The sequence below is a fragment of the Narcine bancroftii genome, chromosome 3, assembly GCF_036971445.1.
Source record: "Narcine bancroftii isolate sNarBan1 chromosome 3, sNarBan1.hap1, whole genome shotgun sequence".
Taxonomy (NCBI): Eukaryota; Metazoa; Chordata; class Chondrichthyes; order Torpediniformes; family Narcinidae; genus Narcine; species Narcine bancroftii.
The window spans coordinates 14,963,850-14,979,673 of record NC_091471.1 but is presented as its reverse complement, the minus strand read 5'-3'; the positions used below and the strand labels follow the sequence as shown (position 1 = coordinate 14,979,673).

Sequence of the window (15,824 nt, the reverse complement as noted above, 5' to 3'; positions counted from 1 at the left end):
AAAAGTCTGCGAGTGCTGTAGATTTGCCAGCAGTGCCTCCACAGCCTTGTGTCCAAATCATCAATGACCTGAGCTCCAAATCCAAACCTTTGACACTATCAGGAAGGCGTCAGGGTCCTCAGCTCCTTCTCGCATCCTGATTCCAATACCTGGAATCCCTTCAGCCAGTCTCGAGCCAGTCTCCAGCAGTTCGCAACCTGGCCAGAGTCCCTTGACTGCAGTCGCCATTGGCCCACAACCTGCATGGCTTCCTCTCTTTCCTCTTCCCCTTCACTCGGCCGCTGCTGTGGTCACCATCCTGTGGGCCATTGAGGCCCAGGATTTGGAGTTTGCTGATCAGTTTTTTTGGGGATGATGGTGTAGAATGCCGAAATGTAGTCAAGGAAGAGCAACCTGACATATGTGTTTTTGTTATCCAGGGCTTTGTGTAGGGCCAGTGAGATAGGCAATTTGCAATGCATGATTGGCAAATTGCTGCTCAGACAGGAGCTGATATGCTTTAGCGCCAGCCTCTCAAAACACTTCATTACTGCGCGTGTGACTGCCACTCATTTAGGCAGGTTACCACACTCTTCTTGGGTACATGTAAAATTGAGGCCTGTTTGAAACATATAGGAACAATGTACAGTTGGAGTGAGATGTTGAAGAAATCCATGAATACAATGGGAAATTGGTCAGCACAGATTTGCAGCATTTGACCATCCAGACCAGATGCTCTCCTGAATGCAGCCCATACATCATCCTCGGATACTGACAGTAAAGGGTCATCAGGGACATAGGGGTGTGCAGTGCTCTGGTGGTCAAATCAGGCATTGAGCTAATGATGCAATGAAGCTTTGCTGTCTCCTATTGTCCCGGATTTAGTTTTGTGTCAATTGTGTCATTGAGGCCCTGCCACAGCTGTCAAGTATCCTTTGATGCTTCCATTTTTGTCCAGAATCTCCATTTTTGCCCAGGAGATCATATACCAAAATTCCTTGGACTCTGGGCAGGTCCCGGCAGACTGGAAGACAGCAAATGTCACGCCACTTTTTAAGAAGGGATGTAGGCAGAAGACTGGAAATTATCGGCCAATTAGCTTGACGTCTGTAGTTGGAAAAATGCTTGAAGCCGTCATTAAAGATGAAATAGTGAAACGTAAGGGTTCAATCAGGCAGACGCAGCATGGTTTTAGAAAGGGAAGATCTTGTTTGACAAACTTGTTTGGATTCTTTGAGGATATAATGGGTGCGGTGGATAGAGGGGAACAGATTGATGTTGTGTATTTGGATTTCCAGAAAGCGTTTGATAAGGTGCTGCACAAGAAACTTATCAGTAAGTTACAGGAAAGTGGAGTCCGGGGAAGTCTATTGGCCTGGATTGAAAATTGGTTGTCTGACCGGAGGCAGAGTCGGGATAAGTGGGAGTTTTTCAGGTTGGCAGAGAGTGGTAAGTGGGGTGCCACAGGCGTCAGTGTTAGGCCCACAACTGTTCATCATTTACATTGATGACTTGGAGGAGGGGACAAAATGTGGTGTAGCCAAGTTTGTGGATGACACCAAATTGAGTGGAAGAGCAAATTGTAATGAGGATGTGGAGAGTCTGCAGAGGGATAGAGTTAAGCTGGATGAGTGGGCAAAGGTCTGGCAGATGGAGTACAATGTTAGTAAGTGTGAGGTTATCCACTTTGGCAAGAAAAATAAAAGAGCTGAATATTATTTAAAGGGTGAAAAACTACAGCATGCTGTTGTGCAGAGGGACTTGGGAGGGCTTGTGAATGAATCGCAAAAAGTTAGGTTGCAGGTGTAGCAGGTTATTAAGAAGGCAAATGGAATGTTGGCCTTCATAGCTAGAGGAATTGAATTCAGGAGTAGGGAGGTAATGTTGCATCTGTATAAGGTACTGGTGAGACTGCACCTGGAGTACTGAGTCCAGTTCTGGTCTCCATATTTGAGGAGACGGTCCAGAGGAGGTTTACTAGGTTGATCCCTGGGATGAAGGGGTTGACTTATGATGAAAGATTAAATCGTCTAGGATTGTATTCGCTCGAGTTCAGAAGAATGAGAGGAGATCTTATAGAAACATATAGGATTATGAAGGGTATGGATAGGATAGACGTAGGAAGGTTTTTTGAGCTGGCCGGGGAAACTAAAACGAGAGGACAGTCTCAAGGTTCGGGGGAGTAGATTTAGGACAGAGATGAGGAAAAATAGTTTTTCCCAGAGAGTAGTGAATGTTTGGAATTCTCTAACCAGGGAAGTGGTTGAGGCTGCCTCATTAAACATGTTTAAAATTCAGTTAGATAAATTTTTACATGATAGAGGAATTAGGGGATATGGGGAGAAGGCAGGTAGGTGGAGTTAGGTCATAAATTAGATCAGCTATGATCGTATTGAATGGCGGAGCAGGCTCGATGGGCCATTTTTGGCCTACTCCTGTTCCTACTTCCTGTGTTCCTGTTTCCGTATGTCGTACCTGCTCCTTGTGCCGTGTTCTGTATCTCCGGAATTAAATGGCTCTCAGCAGTTCCGGATTTTGATGTCCATCCAGGGTTTCTGTTGGGGGGGGATGGGGGAAAACCTTGAGTGATTTTGGCGGGGACAAACTCGTCCACAGTTGTTTTGATAAAGTCTGTACTGACCCTGGTTTAATCATTCAGATCCTTAGCTGAGTTCTTAAACTCTGCCTCGAGGCAGTGGGATGTAGATGAATGAAACCAAAGAATAAATGAACAGGGAGAACATCGCATTTACATGCCTGATAGACTATATTTTAATGTAAGAGGCATTGATTGTATAATTATATTGCAGTGGCTACTACGGTAGAGCTACTAAAGAAATACAAACACACGCCAGATTAGTCAAATCTCAAGACTGATTTATTCAGGGTTTACAGGCTTCTTTTATATACTGTGTGTCCCGGGCTCCATGGGACAAGGTGGGATGTCACTACGAATTTGCTACTGATCCGTGGGACCGACAGGTTTAAATTCAGCCCTGTAAGTATCCCGCGCCTTCCAGCAGGAGACTCAACAGCTCAACGTGCTGTTCCTCGGCACTCAGTATCCCTCGCGTGCGGTCCATTAGGTAAGTAGGGTTTCGCACGCCCGCAGAACCGTGCCGGCGACAGTTTGCTTGGCTGTGCGCCCGCTCGGCCCGCTGTAGTATATTCAACATCTATGACGTAATGAAATATCAACTTGTTTGATATAGACAAATTGAGCCAATGGGCCTATCTATATCCACGCTTTGAAGCTCTATATGCAGAGCTATACTGCATGGAAAAAAAGGCCCTTTGGCTTAATTTGTCCATATCTGCACAGAACACAGAGCATGTGTCTGTGCTGAACTAAAATTCTGCCGCTTGCATTCGATAAACATTCTTCCATTCCCTTCACATTTATGTTTCATAATTTTTAGTATTTTGAGGTTCATTCAGTGTTTGTGCTAATTTTTGGAGACACTGACCATTAATTAATTTATTTCAGGTACCCGTATTAACAGATTGCAGATAGAATTATCTAAACTGCATCAATTAACCAATCTTAACTGAGCTCTTGGCACCCTGCTAGTTGCAAAACACTTGAGGTCATTTGGAGGTTAGAACAGGCGCCCTGTCAATCCAAACCTCATCAACCTGTCCTTCTGCTTTTAAAAAAATAGTTTAGACATACAGCATGATAGCAGGCCATTTCGGCTCACAAGTCCGTCCCACCCAATTACTCCCCACTCCCAGTACGTTTTTGAACAGTGGGAGGAAATCGGAGTCCCCGGGGGAAAACCCACACAGATGCAGGGAGAACGTAAAAACTCTTTACAGACGTCGCGGGATTCGAACCCCGGTCCCAATCGTTGGTGCTTTAATAACGTTACACTAAGCGCTATGCTAACCGTGCTACCTGTGACCACATAACTCAATGGGTACTTCCCCCTGGATAGAGAAACACAACCCCAACTTAGTCAAACAAGTGAGATGCTGGAGAGTTACAATGGGTCAGTAAAAACAAAATGCTGGGGAAACTCAGCAAGTGAAACAGTGTCCTTTATACAGCAAAGATAAAGGGGTTTCGGGTTTAAACCTTTCATCAAGATACAAGCAAAATGTAGGCAGGTGCCCAAGCAAAATGTTCCGGGGATACAGGCAGGGGAGAAGCACAGTCCCACAGGCAGAAGTTAACAGGTGGATAAGGGAGGGAGGGCACACCAGCAAACAGGAGGGGAAGGGGGGATAGTTCCGTGAATGGAGAGGGAAGGGGCTGGAAAGTAGGAGGAAAGAAGACAGAGGGATAGGGACGAAAGGGAGAATGAAGAGTAGGCTGGCCAAAACCAGAGAAGTCTATGTTAATACCATCCAGTTGGAGGGTGCCTGGACGGTGTTGCTCCTCCAATTTACAGATGGCCTTGGCTTGACAGTACAAGGTCATGGACAGACATGTGAGTGTGGGAGTGGGGCACATGATTGAAATAGTTGGCCACTGGGAGGTCCTGGTCATTGATGCAGACAAAGCGAAGGTGCTCAGCGATCTCCCAGTCGGTGTCCACTCCCTCCGATGTAAGGAAGGACACAGTGGGAACACCGCATGCAGTCGACAATTCCCGCAGATTCACAACTGCTTGCGGCCCCAAGAGGCGGCGAGCGAGGTGGCGTGGGCGCAAGTGTGGCACTTTCTGCAGCCGCAAGGGAAGGTGCCGAGGGGGAGATTAGTGGGAAGGGATGAGCGAGTTACGCAGGGAGCCATGTCTGGTGGTGGGATCACGCAGGTGACAAGACATTACGGAGGATGTGGAGGCTGGGGGAGTGGTAGGTGAGGAGAAGGGGAATCCTGTTGTTATTGTGCCTGGGGACAGAGGGGAACCAGGGCAGATGAGAAGGAAATGGAGGAGATGTTGGGAAGGGCTCAGTTGATGGTGGTGGAGGGGAAGCCACGTTTCTGGAAGGAAGAAAACGAGTTTCAGATCAGTTCTCCTGATGGACACGATTCTCTTTAACTAGTTTCATTAACTGACATCCCCAATTAATCGGCCGCCTCCTCGTTAACTCGAATCATCCGCCTGCAATGCTCCTTTCGCCCATCCCATCTTGCCTCGTGGTTCAAATTAGCAGAGACATTTGTTTTTTTTCATTTTCACGCGAGCTTGGGTTCGAGGGTCGCTTATTACCCAACGCTGCGGCCCGAGAGCCCATGCAGGGTTTACGAACGCCAGCCAGCCCGTCGATTTCAGGTCGGGTCCACTGAACCCCGCTCGCCCAGTTCCCGAGACACAGATGCGGGAAAACCTGAGCACACCGCGAGGAACTCAGCGGGCCAGGCAGCATCCGCGGGGAGAGCTGGTGGGCGGGCGAGGGGGATGCCAGAGAGGGGTTAAAAAAAGGGTCCCAGACCCCCACCCCCCAAATCGTTGACTGGACCCGGTCTCCAACGTCTCACTGGGTCGTTCACAAGGTCCCAAGCCTCCAAATCAAGTTTCTCCACCTTGGCATCCCACTGACCTCCATTAGTTCAGTAAAAATGGAGTTACCTTGGGCTTTGGAACCTGAGAGGATGAAACCTCTTTCACCCGCGATGTTTGAAGCTCCACATTGAGTTGGGTTGTTACACACGTGGTGCAGCCACTTTCGTTTTGTGGCACCGGTTTTATTCCCCCCTCCCCCACCCACCCTTTCATTTCAGGGGAGGAGGAGGCGGAGGTTAGACCCTGGGGCGTTGCTTGGACCATGCGGAGCGTTCAGGGCTCGGTGCTGCTATTAAAGGGCGCCGGCGGTGGGCTGTGAGGCTGATCGTGTGTGCGGAGCGCGGCGCACCCACCCACCCACCCTTCACTCACTCACTCACTCACTCACCGGCCGGCCGGCGGGCGGGCATGGATCACACGAGGCTGGGTCACCTGCCGCTCTCGGGTAGGGCGATGTAGTGGTAGTATTCCCACCCGGGTACATCCCAACTCGCTACATCAGTGCCGCCACGGCGCGGGAATGTTTCCTCCCAGCGAACGGGGGTGGGGGGGGGGTAGTGTCTTTAACTTAATGGGTGGGTGGGGGGGGGAGAGTGTCTTTAATTTAAAGGGTGGGGGGGAAGTTTCTTTAATTTAAAGGGTGGGTGGGGGGTAGTTTCTAATTTAAAGGGTGGGTGGGGGAAGAGTGTGTCTTTAATTTAAAGGGTGGGTGGGGGATAGTGTCTTTAATTTAAAGGGTGGGTGGGGGGGGAATAGTGTGTCTAATTTAAAGGGTGGGTGGGGGGGGAATAGTGTGTCTAATTTAAAGGGTGGGTGGGGGGAGAGTGTCTTTAATTTAAAGGGTGGGTGGGGGATAGTGTCTTTAAAGGGTGGGTTGGGGAAGAGTATCTTTAATTTAAAGGGTGGGTGGGGGGAGTGTGTCTTTAATTTAAAGGGTGGGTGGGGGGAGAGTGTCTTTAATTTAAAGGGTGGGTGGGGGGGGAATAGTGTGTCTAATTTAAAGGGTGGGTGGGGGGAGAGTGTCTTTAATTTAAAGGGTGGGTGGGGGATAGTGTCTTTAAAGGGTGGGTTGGGGAAGAGTATCTTTAATTTAAAGGGTGGGTGGGGGGAGTGTTTCTTTAATTTAAAGGGTGGGGGGGATAGTGTTTCTTTAATTTTAAATGGGGAGGGAGTAATAGGTTAAATCACGGGGCAATTTTGTAAAACAAAAAGGAACACTATCTCCGACGCTTTGTGGAGGTGTTAAACTCCCTTTAGACGAGTTTGGGGGGGAGGTTGAAATTAACACACCAGTTCGCGGCGGTGGGGTTGAGAGAGGTGGCGAGCGGGAAAGGAGTGAGCCAGCAGCCCGACCTTGTGAGTTACATCTCCCCCTCCTCCCCGGGATAGAGAGAGAGGAGTGGGGGGAGGTGGGGTTAAATATTTTTTTTGTGGGGGGGGAGTGGAAGTTTCCTAATTGCGAGATCATCCCGTATTGAAGCCCCAAAGACGGGTTAATCCTACCTGGGGGGGGGGGATGGTGATGGAACCAGGTGAGTCCTGAGGAAGGAGACTTCTGAGCGGGCTCTTTAAAACACACACAGTCGGAGCTGTTGCCTCCTGCACAAGGTGCCCAGTCAAGTGATTTTTTTTGTTTTAGAAACAATTGCAGGTTTTCAGAAGTTTTGTAAAAAGTTGTTGGCTTTGAGGTGCTTTGCTTCACCCTGACAGAACTTTGGAAGCGTTTTTAATGGGTGTTTGTGTCTAAACAGTGATAAGGAGGGCTGAGGGCACTGGTTGAGATATGAATGACCTTTGGTGTTGACAGATGGCAGGTTTGGGGTGGCCCTCTTGCCCTGGGGAGTGATTTGCTTCTCCCCACTGATGTGGTTTCACTGGGTCTGAGCTTTGCAGCCTGGAAACAGGCTGGTGGCTCATCCCAACTCGTCCAGGTTGACTTGCCTCTGCCCGCCTGCTGCCCCATTATCCCTCCAAACCTGCCCAAGTGTCCTTTGATGAAGTTATGCAAGTCATTGAGACCGAATTCGGGGCATTGTGAAAGTTTCGGCTGCCTGACTCGGGTTGACCGAGAGCAGAGAAGGTTGACAAGGATATTGCCTTGACTTGAGGAGCTGAGTTACGGGGAAATGTTAAATCAGTTAGGGCTTTATTTCCCTGGAGTGTTGGGGATTGAGGGGCAATTTGATAGAGGTATAAATAGAATAAATGCAAGCCTGCCTTTTCCACAGGTTAGGTGAGACCAGGTGCGCTAAGGGTAAAAGGTGAAATGTTTAAAGGAAATGCAGAGAGTGGTAAGAGCTGCCAGTGGAAGTGGCAGATGGGGGCTCGATTTCAATATTGAGGAGAGATTTGAATAGGGATGTGGATGGGAGGATGTGGAGGGCTGTGGGGCGGGCGCATGTCAATGGGACCAGGCAGAATGATTTGACTAGATGGACTGAAGGGCCTATTTCTGATTTTGTGTTCTCTGAATGTTATAATGGCATTTGTCCCTACCCACCTCAGCAATTGCCTTGACAGTAATGTAAGGAAAAATTTAGGAGACATGTGTCATTGGAGGAGTGTTATTTTCAAACTCAATGAGTGATGGGAGTGACACAATATTATTATAGTCCATTAGTAGTGGGGTTTGTCACATGGGAGTGAACCCTAAATTCTTTTGAAGCTGTAGTTTGCATCAGTAGTGAGTTTAATGGCTGTTGATTGAACTCGATAAATTGATGAGGGATTATAGAAATGTAAATAGTCAAAACTTTCTCCAATGGTATGGGTATCGAAGCAAGAATGCACATATTTAAGTTGAGAGGAAGGAGCTTTGAAGGTGATTTGACAGGGTAAATTTTTATTTGCACAGTGATGGACCTTGTGTGGGCACATGGGATTAGTGTAGATAGACAAAATGATGGACCAGCTTTATGTGCAGTGAAATGTACGACAATCTGGGCAGCAAGCGAGCTTGTTCTGAGTGGAGTTTTGAACCTCCAATTCCTCTCATGCAATAAAGGAAGAAAGACTCGTGGCTTGGTGTTGTCATTGCTTCAAGGCAGAAAACTGACAGCCCACTTTGTTTGGTGCAAGAGGTTCTGGAATGGATGCAATAGGCATCTGGTAGATGCTTACAATCTGAGCTGAAGAAGTTCACTTGTGGTTATCAATCATTGGAATTCTCGATTTCCCGAGGGTTTTGGTTGGGTGCTCTGTCATTGAGACCGATTTTTTTTTTTTTGTGAAGAAAATGAATTATTTGAAATGAGGGCCAAGCAGGGAAATGGAGTTTGTGTCGAGGTTCTGATCGACAATGATCTTGTTGAAGAGTGTGGCATGCTCCTATTTCCTGCTTTCTCTCATAGAAACCAAGTTGAATGTTTATAATACCCTTCACCAGCACCTGCATGTTAGAAAAACTTTGCAGTCGATAAATTTTATTTTTGGCATGTAATTGCAAAAAGGAAATGTGGTGTTAATTTGCATATAACCATGTGCAATAAATGGTCGGTGATATTAACTCCATCAACCTTATTTAGTGGTGAATTGAGAGATGCAATATGACCAAGGCAATGAATTTTCTGACTTTGTGAAATCAGATTCTTTTTTCCACTCTTGAGGGCAGAAGTGTGGGCCCTTCTGGTGACTGTTCTGGCCATTCTGTTACCTTGACTGATCTACCAGATGTGGCCAATCGAGAGTTTCCATAATTTTTCAGAGGATTCACTCAAAAAAAAATCTCTTACTGTCGATTGTTACATATTTGTTCTTTATGCATTGGGCAATAGGTTAACTATCTTGCAGCAAAATGGCTTCCAGCACGTTTGACCCGTGCAGGGTGACTTTGACATCTTGAAGACTAATTTCAAACTTCCTTTATTTTAATCTAAGAAAAGACAGATTCTCCATCAGCAGAAATTGCCGGGTGCCTCTTGCAGCCAGATTTAGAGATGCAAAAGAGAGTCTCCCCAGAGTTACCAAGTGTCTGTGAATTAGCTTCCAATGCTCCCACAGCCTCTGCAACCACACAGACTCGTGTCCAAACCATCAGCAACCCGAGCTCTGGATCTGAACCTCCGACACATTTCCGGACCCTTCAGCGCTCTCAGCATCCTGGTTCTGATACTCCTTTCTGACAGCCTCAGTGAGGATCGTTTCCAGAGGAAGATTTAATGATACGAGCAAAAGGTAGATCACTTTGTTCCAGGAAAGGACGGCTTGAGAGGACTGTGGCTCAGAAGAGTGTTCAGTCCACTGTGGTCTGCGGTGCCTCTTGGAAAGTAGCTTACATTAGTTTCATGCTCTCTTTCAAGCCAAACCCAATCTGCTGGAGCAATTCCGTGGGCCGAGCAGTGTCTGTGAGAGAAGAGCGGTGGATGTCATGGGCTGAAACCCTTCAAGAAACCTGTTCCCTCTACATTGTCATTGTTGACAAAGGGCTGAAACATAGACTATGCTTTTCCCCTGAATGCCACTCAATCTATTGAGTTCCTCTTGCAGATCTTGTTTCGCTTCAGATTCCAGCATTTGAAGTCCCCTGTGATTTCCTGCTCTCTACTTGTTTTTTTTGATGTATATCTATTTTTTTTCTTTTAGATGTTTCTCTTTAATCTGCTTCCATTTCCAGCTGTGTATTTTAACGACAGTGGCTTATTGCATTAAAATAGCCCTTGTACTATTTTCTTAAAAGCCTATTTGAATTTCAACACCAGCAGGGTGAGTGAGCTTTTTGAAACATTTGATAATTGGCAGTGGGCAAGAACAGAGAGGTAGGGTACTTTTCAGAGCGTATGCAAAAGCCTGGATTAAGCCTATTGGGCGATGTGTGCCTTCTCTGTTCTGTGGTTCCACATTGTTAAAGGGTCAATAATGAAGATAAATGGGTTGATGGGGGGTGGGGGGGGGGGAGGGAGGCAGGTTTGGGGAAGGGGGGTGGGAAGTGGGGGAAGAGAGGACAGGTTGGCAGAGTGGGGTAGTAGTGAGTGGGGAGAGGCAGTAGAGGGGTGGAGGAAAGTGAGGGGGAGGTCAGTGGGGGGGGGGCGAGTTGGCAGGGAAATGGGGAAGGGGAGGGAATAGATCATGGTGGCCATTGAAGGGGAGGGGGCCATTGAAGGGGAGGGGGCCATTGAAGGGGAGGGGGCCATTGAAGGGGAGGGGGCCATTGAAGGGGAGGGGGCCATTGAAGGGGAGGGGGCCATTGAAGGGGAGGGGGCCATTGAAGGGGAGGGGGCCATTGAAGGGGAGGGGGCCATTGAAGGGGAGGGGGCCATTGAAGGGGAGGGGGCCATTGAAGGGGAGGGGGCCATTGAAGGGGAGGGGGCCATTGAAGGGGAGGGGGCCATTGAAGGGGAGGGGGCCATTGAAGGGGAGGGGGCCATTGAAGGGGAGGGGGCCATTGAAGGGGAGGGGGCCATTGAAGGGGAGGGGGCCATTGAAGGGGAGGGGGCCATTGAAGGGGAGGGGGCCATTGAAGGGGAGGGGGCCATTGAAGGGGAGGGGGCCATTGAAGGGGAGGGGGCCATTGAAGGGGAGGGGGCCATTGAAGGGGAGGGGGCCATTGAAGGGGAGGGGGCCATTGAAGGGGAGGGGGCCATTGAAGGGGAGGGGGCCATTGAAGGGGAGGGGGCCATTGAAGGGGAGGGGGCCATTGAAGGGGAGGGGGCCATTGAAGGGGAGGGGGCCATTGAAGGGGAGGGGGCCATTGAAGGGGAGGGGGCCATTGAAGGGGAGGGGGCCATTGAAGGGGAGGGGGCCATTGAAGGGGAGGGGGCCATTGAAGGGGAGGGGGCCATTGAAGGGGAGGGGGCCATTGAAGGGGAGGGGGCCATTGAAGGGGAGGGGGCCATTGAAGGGGAGGGGGCCATTGAAGGGGAGGGGGCCATTGAAGGGGAGGGGGCCATTGAAGGGGAGGGGGCCATTGAAGGGGAGGGGGCCATTGAAGGGGAGGGGGCCATTGAAGGGGAGGGGGCCATTGAAGGGGAGGGGGCCATTGAAGGGGAGGGGGCCATTGAAGGGGAGAGAAAGGGAACAGACCATGAGGGGGGAGGGGAAAGGTGGGGCAGATGCACCTCTGATTCAGAAGGCAGAAAGGTAACACAGCAGATACAGGTTACCTGTAATGAGAAAATTCAATGTTGATGGCTCTGGTAGAATATTAGGTGCTTTCCCTCTAATTTTCTGCTGTCTTGTTTAACTTATTTGTCACATTGTACTTGGTAGGGTTTTTCTGTGAGCAGACTCAAGTTATCGTGAACAGTTATACAAAGAGCATAATCTATAGGCTACAATGTTACACGCAAAAGAAAGATCAACTAGTACCAAGCAAGGGCAGCTTGAGAGCACTGTTGTGGGGTTTATTCAGGAGCCTGATGGCTGTGGGATGAAGCCTATTGGTGAATCCTTTCACACTCTTGACGCTCCACCCTGTGGGAGGAGAGAGGGTGTCCGGGGGTGATGGGTCACTCGGCCCTTTCATCTTCTACGTTGTGTGGTTTTATTGTTGAGAGGTGCCAGGTTCCTAAGCACCCTGAAATAAGTTTTTAAATCTGTACCTTCCTTTTATGTACAATCTTTAGAATTCACAAAACATTTGCCTTTAGGTTGACGAGGGATGAGAGGTGACTTAATAAAGATGTATAAGATTGTGGGGGAGGGTGGAAAGCCAGCACATTTTTCCTAGGGAGGCAATGGCCAATACTTCAAAACAAGACCAAGTGAGTAATTAGATTTCAGATTTATTGTCAGACATGAAAACGCGTACAACTCTGAGGTTCATTTTTCCTGTGGGTGAGGTAGAATTACCGTTTACTGGTAATGCAAAAACTGACTCAATGAACACATGTAAACAAATAAATATAATCAGCCATACTGAGAGAAAAAAAATTAAAAAATGCCAAAATCAGAGTCCTTAAATAATTTCCTGAGTTTGTTGCTGAGGAGTCCGATGGTGAAGGGGTAGCCGCTGTTCCTGAACCTAGTGGCGCGAGTCTCGTGGCACCTGTACCTCTTAAAGGTGGCAGCAAGAACAGAGTGCCTGCTGGGTGGTGTGGATTCTTGATGTTTGCTGCTGCTCTCCAACAGCAGTGTTCCCAGTAGATGTTCTTATTGTGGGGAGGGTTTTGCTTGTTATTTCCTGGGCTGTGTCCGCTACTTTTTGGAAAGCTTTGCACTCCGGGGTCTTGGTGACCCGTCCCACACTGCAATGCAGCCGGTCAGATGAGGTGGGGTGCTGGCATGCGTTCTTCACTTGAGCTTGTAGCCAATAAAAAGAAGCTAAAGTGGTGAGAAGGCCAATACAGTGCTGGCATTCATTTCCTGCGGAATAATATACAAGAGCAGGGATGTGATGTTGAGGTTTTTTCAGGCACCGGGTAGACCTCACTTGGAGTATTGTCAGGTTTTTGTTCCTCACTGAAGGTGAGGGTGGAGCGAGTTCAAAGAAGATTCATTTGGATGATTCTGGGGAGGAAAGGATTGTTACATGAGGAGTGCTTGACAGGTCTTGGCCTGTATTGGTTAGAATTTAAGAAAGTGTGAGGGGAATATAATTAAAATCTTTCAAATGTTGAACATCGACAGAGTAGATATTTCCCCTTGGTGGGAAAGTCGAGGACAAGATGGCACAACTTCAGGATTGAAGGGTGTCTGCTCGGAACAGAAATGCAAAATAATTTCTTCAGCCAGAGGGTGGTAAACCTATGGAATTTGTTGCTACAGGTGGTTGTGGAGGCCAGGCCATTGGGTATATTTAAGACAGAGAGTGAAAGGTTCCTGATTAGCCAGGGTGTTAAAGGTTATAGGGAGAAGGCCAGATAGTGCGGCTGAGTGTGGAAATGTATCAGCTCATGATTAAATGGCAGGGAATACTTGAGTGGATGAATAGCCTATTTCTGCTCCTATGCCAAGGACGTATGGAAATGTCTCTTGTAAGAGTACGACCTGGAGGCTTTGGCTTAAGCTTTGATAAGCAGAGGCTTTAGAGGGAATTGGGTAAGACCCTTAATCCTTCCTCTTTAAACCACTTGGACACTTATTGTCACGAGGGTACGTACTTTTTAAAAAAAAAAATATATTTTTTAAACAATACCCACCCTCCCCACCCACCACAGACCCCTCGAGGGGAGCAAGAAAAAAGATGTGTATCAGTTAATTACATACGCTGTGTAATGTATCAAACTTGCAATAAAAAAAATTAAGATATTTCCAACAAGATCTCAACTCATTATGCCTGCGGACTATATTTAATTCCACATTGTCTTTCCATTTCCGCGCTACTGCTAATGCCAAACAAACAAACGGCATCTGAAACTTGTCCAACCCTAAACCAGAAACTAAAGATACAGTATAACCCAACAAAAAAAAATTAATGGGTCCAATGGTAATTTAATCTTAAATAAATCTTTAAAAAAAAATCTCTTTCAAAATGATTGAACTTTATCACAAGAAGAGGGCATGTTCTTGAGACTAAGTAAGGATACTTGCAAAATAACAATTCAATGATGCCAAATTACAATATATTAAATAAACTAGGAATGCAGGTCCAGGTGATGTGCTGTTCAAAGTTCAGATTTATTGTCGGAATAGATGCATGGCATCACATACAAACCTGAGTAAAACATGAAAGTCTGCAGCTGTCGTGGTTGAAGTAAAAACAATGGTGGGGAAGCTCAGTCAGTCAAACGGAGTACTTTATACAGCAAAGATAAAGATGTATTCCTTCAGTCTTTCATCATTTAATGCAAACCTACGATTCTTTTCCCGGCAGGCCAGCCAAAATTTCTACTTGTCGGTCGTGCAAAACACTACTGAAGACCAGATGCATATACAAAAGACAAATGTAAACAAAGCAAATGATGCAAACAAACTGTGTAATATATATTTAAGAAAATCACTAATAAAGAGTGTGTAAAGTAAGAGTCGTTAAATGTTTCTGCATGATGTGGGAGCTTGTGGATCCTGTTGTGGTTCCAGGTGACCAGATATGCAGCAAATGTTGGTCACTTGAGGAATTCTGGATCAAGGTTGATGATCTGGAATCTGAGCTTCAAACATTGCCACGCGCTGGCGGGAGGAAAGAATTACCTGGACACTCGGGTGGCAATTGTGCTTATTCGATTCAAATTTGGCCTGTGATCAAGAGGATGTGATTGCTGGGAAGGCAGGGAGGGGATCCAAGAGGTAATGCTGGAGGAGCCTCTGCCCTTGAGTTTGTCCCTCAGGTTGGTGATTCTTATTTCCTGTGTTGGTGAGAGGGAGGGATGAGCAACGTATAGTTCAGGGAGCCATTCAAAAGGTGGGGGGGGGGAAATAAATGTATTAGTATGGGGGATAGTGGTGATGGAGGAAGAGACACTATCGTCTGCAGCAAGGATTGAGAGGCCTGAAGGCTGTGTTTTCTGCCCAATGACTGGGTTTGGGTCATCTCACCTGAACTGCAGAGAAATTTGGAGAGGGAAGGGAAAAGATCAGATTGTTTGTGGTCCATATAGGTTCCAACCAACCATGCAAGTAGAACTAGGAAAAGGGTAATTTGAGCAGCGAGAGACTAAATTTAAAAAGAACTAAAAAGGTAATGCTTTCTGGATTGCCTTTTGAACCAAATGCAGATAGGGAGTTAAACGTGTGGCCCAAAGATTGTGGTGGGAGAAGAGGGTTTGACTTGTGGGACATTGGCACCAGTGTTGGGGAAGGAGGGAGCTGTTCCAATGGGATGGGTTCCACCTGATCTGTGCTGGGACCAGGGTATAATGTCTCCTGAAGGTGGAGTTGAGAAAATGCTTCGTTTTAAAAACTCCAATTGGAGTTGCATACAAGCCTCCAAATAGCAGCCAGGATGTAAATTACCGCAGAAAAGGCACGTAAGCAAAGGAGTGAAACACAAGTCTGCAGATGTCGTAAAAGCACAGAAATGCTGAAGGAACTGAGCAGGTCTCTGGTATCCCTTTTACACAGGGAATTCAAGCCGGTTATTATCCGCTGTGTGATCGGATTGAAGGCGGATGGGGGAGGTCTGAACTTGTCCGGCTTTTATCTGCCAAAGTAGATAGTATCAGAGGTGGAGCATTGCTGTGCTACATGTTCTGGTTCTTTTGCTTCAGGAAGCTGGCTTGCTGAGTATAAGAACTCACCGACCCGGCTTTTCTTCTGTGTGAACAAGCAAGCCACTTCCAGAGACAGGTTGTGTGCTTGGCAATAACGCAGCTTTTCAGTGTTTTAAAAACTCCAGAGGAGTTTGTATTATCTTTACATCCTGTGACTGCTGGGGACCTCCAGCATTTCTGCGTTGCTACACTGTAGGAAAGGCAATGTTTTAGCAGTCATGGGGGAAATTTAATATGCAGTTTTACTGGGAAAATTAGGTTGGCGCTGGATCCAAGAGAAAGAAGTTGTGAAATACCTACAAGATAA

At 47.4% G+C, this 15,824-nt stretch overlaps 1 protein-coding gene across 1 annotated transcript in view; it reads left to right on the top strand.

Annotated features, from left to right (window-relative positions):
• Positions 1–5,715: 5,715 nt before the first annotated feature.
• slc4a11 (solute carrier family 4 member 11) overlaps positions 5,716–15,824 on the top strand; it is a 146,645-nt gene continuing 136,536 nt past the window's right edge. The window contains exon 1 of the mRNA XM_069922730.1: positions 5,716–5,877. Within this exon, the coding sequence (XP_069778831.1) occupies positions 5,841–5,877 (37 nt within the window). The 5' untranslated portion in view covers positions 5,716–5,840. The remainder of the gene's footprint in view (positions 5,878–15,824) is intronic.